The sequence below is a fragment of the Mixophyes fleayi genome, chromosome 4 (genome assembly GCF_038048845.1).
Source record: "Mixophyes fleayi isolate aMixFle1 chromosome 4, aMixFle1.hap1, whole genome shotgun sequence".
Taxonomy (NCBI): Eukaryota; Metazoa; Chordata; class Amphibia; order Anura; family Limnodynastidae; genus Mixophyes; species Mixophyes fleayi.
The window spans coordinates 189098043-189105542 of NC_134405.1; the positions used below are offsets into that span (position 1 = coordinate 189098043).

The following is a 7500-nucleotide window of genomic DNA, read 5'->3' on the forward strand; positions in this document are numbered from 1 at the left end:
TATATATATATATATATATATATATATATATATATATATATATATATACACACACACACATATATGTACATACATACATACATATATATCTCAGCAAGGCCACTAGAAGATTACTAAAAAAAGATGTCAAGTCCCTGACATACTGGCCGTTCAGATAGCCATGAATAAATTGATGGTCTGTAAGGTACACATGCTTAACTAAGTGGCAGGGAGAACATCTGTTAGGTGAGGTATCTACTACAGTAAGAACATCCCATCAAAAACACACACATACAATACAGTGATACTGCTGGGCGATTTATCTATTACCAAGCAAAAGTATAAATTAAAATACAGTATTGCTGTCTGATGTTCCAAACTGTAACACATGGTTTCAGTTTTGACACTTGAGGCCCCTATACTGCATAAAGTATATTATTATATCAGAACTATTATACAGTACAGAACAATGGCTTTCGTACACCATCATAATAGGTGCGAAAGCTGGAACATATTCCTTATTGACTGCTGCCCTTACAAATTACATAAATCTTTATACAACATTTGCGCACAGTGAAGCCTTAACGTTCTGAAGTATAAAAATAAGTAACATACATGCATGTACATTAATTCCCTGAATTACATTTTTTTTTTTGCAATTGACTGAAAAAGGTTTTAAAATTATTATTATACCTCTATCTTGCCCCAAAATAAAAACTTGAAAGCGACCTCACTAATGATCTCCACTGCATATTGCAATAGATAACATAATATGATGAGCATATGAAATCTATAGCTGACAAAAGAAATTCTAAAGAGATGAAAATTTAAGTAAATAAAATGTGTGTGTTCTATACCTTTCCCAACCTTTCAGTATTAAAACAGTAAGTGAATACTAGCAATCATATTACACGCATAATGAATTCTTGTCTGATCTAAAATACAAAAATACACTGTTGTATTATTCAAAGGAATTTTATAGAATTGTTTTATCTATAATATGCTACTATTGTTAAAATGATATATTTAAAAGTAAGAAAACTTTTGCCTTAAAAAATAACAGTGAAAGAACATGATTAAAATACTAAATCTGTTCTATTTAATAGTGTGTGTAAATATATGTGTACAATCACCACACTGCAGATACAACATATAGTAGTGAAAACAATATATGGCGATGGCATTATGACTAAAATGACATATGCGCAATAAGCATGTCTGTCACAAATAAATCATATTTCACATACTTGCATATTATGAGAATGCAAAATATTTTTATTATTATTTTTTATTTTTAGAGCAATGCAATAATATTACGGGTCTAATACAAATTTCCTTCTTAATGAATAAAATAATATTGTTGCATTAGCTGTTGTTGTTTTTAATTTTACAGTGTTTCAAAGGACTACATTCTGTAGATTATATAAAACCATATATACAAAACAAAAAACAAAAAACATTACAACCAACAAATAAATATAATTTCAGCTAACCAGCTCAAAGGGTAATTTTAAAAAGTACTAATACAAGAACATCTGTGTATTTTTTATTAAAAAAAATAGCTGTTCTCATTTCACCTTATCTTAGAGTTTGGAACAATTCATTTCATAGAGACAAGTATGGTATCAAGTAACTAATGTGGCCCTCTGGTGGAAAGCTAAGTATCACATTTGACATTTCTGCACTGTTTTATACAGAGCACTGGATACTCGAAAACAATCTATATATACAGGGTAAATATGTATTAATATCATAATAAGAATTACAGTTACCACAGAACAGACAATCTTTGGATAAAAGGAAACAGACATTGGTCTAAACAAGTATACAAGGCACCACAAACTGAAAGAACACACTAGCAGTTCTGCATTGCAATACACACAAACAATGCACACCATAAAAAAACAACAAGATAAATAAAGAAGGCTGATGCTAATTAGTCCAATAAGCTTAAATACCTGCCTGACAGCCTAGGGAGCAGCTTTATTTTGGTAAGCAAATGGTGAAGAAAAACACAAAACTTACCTGCTGTTGTTGCAGATGCAGCAGTTCTACTGTGCTTACTTCACTGCACATGTCACCACTTGATCTTCCATCTCTGCTGCCAGCATCTAATTGGCTGCTTAGAGTGCTCATTCCATTTTGATTCATTGAACTGTTGCTTATTGTCTCTGTTGCAGATTCCTGCATCATGACTTAATACCTAAAAGTGATTAAGAAGTATCAATTAACACACACGTTACACCTTCGCACTTCTATTATCAAGATGTCCCTCACTGCCAATTACAAAGACAGCATCTTTAGAAGGAGGGAAAAACACAGACTGCCGAGTAATTTACCAAGAAATGCAATACAAATTCAGCTTTTACCCAGATACTAATCACTGAAATTATGGCCCCTATAAGCTTCCTTTGTGTGGTTACACTTAACAGCCAAAATAGCATGCTATGCATGCAGCATGGTTAAATAGCATTTATGAATGGCTACATTTTAAAGTCTACCTATAAAATCAAGTAAAATGAAAGCCTGGTTGCACACACGCCACTATATTTCCTATTATCTAGCTTTGACAACCATGGATGACTATACAGCCTTATTTAAAATATTCACTATCTTGATTCTGTCAGAATTTTACAGCACATCTTATGCAAGGCTATTGTTTAATGATGCAAAGCTAATCATACAAAATTAAAATTTTGTACGAGTGTTACAACTCATACAGTATCAAGCAATGATAAATAGTCTAATGGGCTTCTCCTTTTTTGTGCCTAAATAAAAATTTGCCTCCAAGGCATTTTAAGAAAAAGCTCCTGCTGCAAACACGTCAAATATTGCCTATTTTTTTAATCAAACGGCTGATATTCATTTATTTTCCTGACATTTAAAACATTTAATACTGTCCTTCCTAGGAAGTAATTAAGCTTATGCATGAGCAGCAATCAAACTGTTCACTTGAAGATGACTTAAAACTCAATTTTAACATAGGCAAATAAATGAAAGATATAAAATTAATTTTCCAGGCATGTATTAGATATGAAAGCTAGAAATAAAATCTATCAAGAATATCACTAATGATTGTGCTAAAAACAGCATAAATTATGCATATTACCTTCTCTACAGTAATAAATGTTTTATCGTTTTCACTGCATAAATATACTGTACTTTCAGGATAGCAATGAGATGTCCTGCCAAGATCAGTTGAAAACCTTGCAGTAAATAAAGAATCAAGTGCCCTTACAAACTAGAATTTCAAGGTATATTCTGCATGTGTTTTGCTGAAAGGTCAACATTGTGCATGTGCCCAAATACAATATTGTCTCAGGACATCTAGAAGTCATTAGATTTCGAAGCCACACAAAACTTGTCATGCTATATACAATATGCAAATTATGTTTGTCAAACAGCACTTAGAATAAAACACCCCAATTAGTTGTGTATGACACGATATCAAGATAATGACTATAAAAAATTCACTATTGTCTAAGCTATTTTTAACATTGAAAAAAAAAACCACTATCGTAAGGTAGGCAGTACAGTGCAAATGACACTACACTTGACATATACTATAAGATGTTGTCTATTTGAATATTGAATAAGAGATGATTATTTTGGGAATTTCCAAATATCACAGAATAAAATCCTGCAAGAATGGTCACTGTCGCTGCATGCTAGGTACTATCCAGAATATATTGTTGAAGAAGCGTTAACAGAGGAATCGTTGCTACTATAACTACAGTAAACAATCACTAACCAGATGTGTTTATGAACAAACAGACCTTGTTAAACACCCTATTAAACATTAACTAATAATATTACAAATGGAAAATGTAAGCCCAAAAAAAACAAAAAAACAAAGCTACATCCAACACTTTTCCGAGATTAGGCGGTTAATAAGTATTCAAATTAGGTATAAATTTTACATGCACAATGTTTAAAATATTCAGTAAAATGTGTCTGAGTTCCCTCTCTGGATGTTTGAAAATTCTAATGTACTTTCTACTCAGCCAAAGGAAGAAGCATTCAGTCTTTTTCGCAAAACATATACTTTCTAGGAAAGTGAGTGGAAACCTGATCATAAAAAGCCTAATACTTTGAAAATTTTACAGTTGCAAGACATTTCTAAACCAGCACTTATTAGGTACTAGATCATACGACACCAAAACATTTTTACAGATTTAAAAAAAACAAAAAAACTTCAACTGGTTGTGTTGGTAACAAAATGTGCATTAGTGGGACAGTTGTAAAGTGCACAGATTCTTTGGATGAGAATGCAAACAAGGCTGTGGCTAAGCAAATGAAAATGTTAAATTGACAAGCAGTTTACGGCCTGTGGTTTGTGGATCCTTATTAAGAGCTTAAAGAATATTTAAGAGGTACTTTCTGCAGCATTTTATAAGAGGTATATTCTATCTAAGCCATTGCACGAATGAGCAGACAGCTATAAATGACCCTCAAACAGCTGAAGCCTATCAACAATACAAAGTTTAAAAAAAGAGAAAAAAACACCTCTAAGATTAAACCTGTGACAACTATGACTGTACACTCAAATTCATAAATATTGTTTTCCGTGAAGGCAAAAAATACCACTTTGTATGCTTTTTATTATTAGACATTTAGCACATTAAGCCATATACATAAAAGTTTGCATGTTAAAAACACACATGGCACATAAAGTCATTATATTTAATATACAGGAAGGCTGCTCTTATAAGGTATAAGTTCTTTTCAAGATACAATTATGGGGTGGGGCTTTCTCTGAGTGTATAATCAACCTTCTGTCATGTTTGGGCAGATGTCCCGTTATTTACCTCATCCCTGTGCATGTTAAACGGAACAAAATAGAAGGAGGACTGGGAAATGTGTATTGGTTTTATAGTAGCACAGTGGCCAAACCACTGAATGAAAATCCACTAGGTGGGACGCAAAACAAACACATGAAAGAGAATCTCATATTTCCACTAGTGCAGCATTTTTGTAGGGGAATTAAAATCACTTCAGCTTCTGAGCTGCTTTTTCTGTTTATCAGCCTTCTGTCTGTTTTTTTTTCTATAATACCCCGTGCAATATTCTACCGACGTACATGTGCCCACTCTGTAGGAGGAAATAATTCAGCAAGTTTTCTTTCCTCACCAAGTGGCATCAGAGATACTTATTCTCTACATCACTTCCCTTTTGAAACATTAAACTGACACTGGAAGTGACTGCACAAGATTGCATTTTCTCTTCCTAAACAACCTGAATTGAAAGGTTACTTAGTGTAACAATATTTACTTGCAGAATTGCGTTGTTACCAAGGGTATAATGGATGGTGGCTATGCAGGTTTACGCAAGAATGAGTGAAGCATGAGGCGTTAGCCATGTGTTTGACATGTTTCAAATTGCTATAATCCAGCATTAAACACACCCAGCAATTCATGCCATTTCTTGCAGCCATAATCTTGAATAAAGCGTGCACAACCACTTATTATATAAATTAGTATACGACTCCCTGTTATAGTCACAACAGTGCTTTTGTGTTTATTTTTCATCAAAATGTGACTTTCTTATTTGTACAAATAGCAGGATAGAAAGCCATAGCTCAATTAGACCTGTTCACTTTATGATAGGGTAGCGCTGAGATTCAGACTCGTTTGTTTTGTTTTTTCCCACCGAGGTATGGATTATTTGGGTGTTAAATTCCTCCGTGCCAAGTATGTCATTCTTTTGAAATGATCACAGGCTTACATCTACATTCTCTATACTGCTGTGTTTCCAGTGTAATGTAATACACAGAAGAGGTATATACAGTCAAGGACAAAATGGCAAGTTACCTAAACAAAAGAGAGTAGTGTGGAGGCATTCCATGCATTCCTTCTATTTAGTGTAACAAGTTTTTGGTCTTGGGAAGTGTGCCGACATATTTAAATGTCCAACTTTTCAAATGTTTTAAAGATATGTGTATTTATTAAACTTAATAAACACAGTGGGGCCACTTTCCACAGAATGAGACCATTTTTGCTGCATTACCTGAAAGAGCATGTACAGAAAAGAAACAGTGAGGTATTATACTGCACCACTCACAGACTTAAAACCGCAATAACTTAAAACATAGGGTAATGGGCCTGTAACAAAGCTACATCACTGCCAGGGCGGCAGGATGCTGGTTTGATATTATAACCTGCAAACTAAACTGAGAATATTAAATCCTAGGCAAAAAAAAAAAGAGGTAGCTATTAGGAAAACTGATATAAGGCGCAGGTTAACACTACATAAGGCCTGAATTACCACAAACCTACATAAAGGTATGTACAAAAAAAAAACATTGTAATGAAAACAATTATCATATAAACAGCACAGTGCACAGAATGTTGAACAATAGAAATAAAGCATTCTATTAAAAAAAATAAACAAAAACTTAGCCCTTGCCTGCATAAGAACAGAGCTGTGCTGACATTTACATAGATTGTATTAATTGTGTATATACTATATGAAGTTTAGAAATATAATTGAATGTAACAAACAAAACTGCTAAACATGCAAATTACAATAACACACAGACAATCACACATACACTAAACTGTGTATATTAGATGTGTATATAAATAATTTTTTGCAGAATATTTGGAATGCAATGTAGCGGGGTGTTCTTATTTTCAAGTGGAACTCACAGTGTAAATATGATGATGATAATAATAATAATAATAATAATAATAAAAAAAAAATAATAATAAGTATACATAACAGCATGTTTATGTGGTTAAAGCAAGCTAAGGTAGATTGAATTTTAAAGTATGCTTACTAACCAGTCATTCTTGAACAAAAGAATATCCCTTATGGCATATTTAAAAATGAACTGAATGTTTTCAAGTACTTTAAGTGTATCTGGGTAGTGCACTGAAATTGTTTAACTCCTCACCTGCTAGGTGGGCCTGCGATAAGAGGCAGAAGTATATTTTGCAGGCCAATAAAATAGACACCGCACAAGTTTTTACTTACAAAAGGATCTCAAAATGTGTGGGTTTTATATATTATTATTATTAGAATATGTTATGCCTTTTCTGAGGTGTTTTAAGTAAGACACTGCCGTAAAAAATATTGCTCCCTGATTGTCATATGTAAAAGAATAGCAATTTTCTTTGCAATATAATGTGAAAAGGATTAATAAAATGTTCCTTTAATATTCTATTGTCCTTTTATTAAGCTCCCCCTTCTAAGTCGCTGACACAGCAGAATGAACATTCTAAGGGCAAAAATATTCCTTTAATATCTGTGCATTCTATCATCCAATCTACCATGTATGCAAAGGAAAGATATAAGACAGATTTTGGAGTTTCACATTTTAACTATGCCTGGTGACATTTAAATCTAATACACATAGTTTTAAGATGCTGTCAATTAAATTTGTTTTTGTTTTATTTTAATAATTCTGTAAAATAAGTCCTGTGCAAAATACTGAAAACATGTATGCATATTTCCTCCTTTATCTGTTTACTTTCACTATTCAGTGTCCTTTAATTTCAATATTATGAATAGTGGAAGTCC

General features: G+C 32.7%; 1 protein-coding gene across 12 annotated transcripts in view; it reads right to left on the minus strand.

Moving 5' to 3' along the window:
* The window catches only part of FOXP2 (forkhead box P2), a 190503-nt gene that overhangs the window by 177586 nt on the left and 5417 nt on the right, over positions 1–7500 (minus strand). For all 12 annotated transcript variants that reach the window (XM_075208997.1, XM_075208999.1, XM_075209001.1 and 9 more), the window contains exon 2: positions 2005–2182. In XM_075208997.1, coding sequence (XP_075065098.1) covers positions 2005–2172 — 168 coding nt within the window. In that variant the 5' untranslated portion in view covers positions 2173–2182. The remainder of the gene's footprint in view (positions 1–2004; positions 2183–7500) is intronic.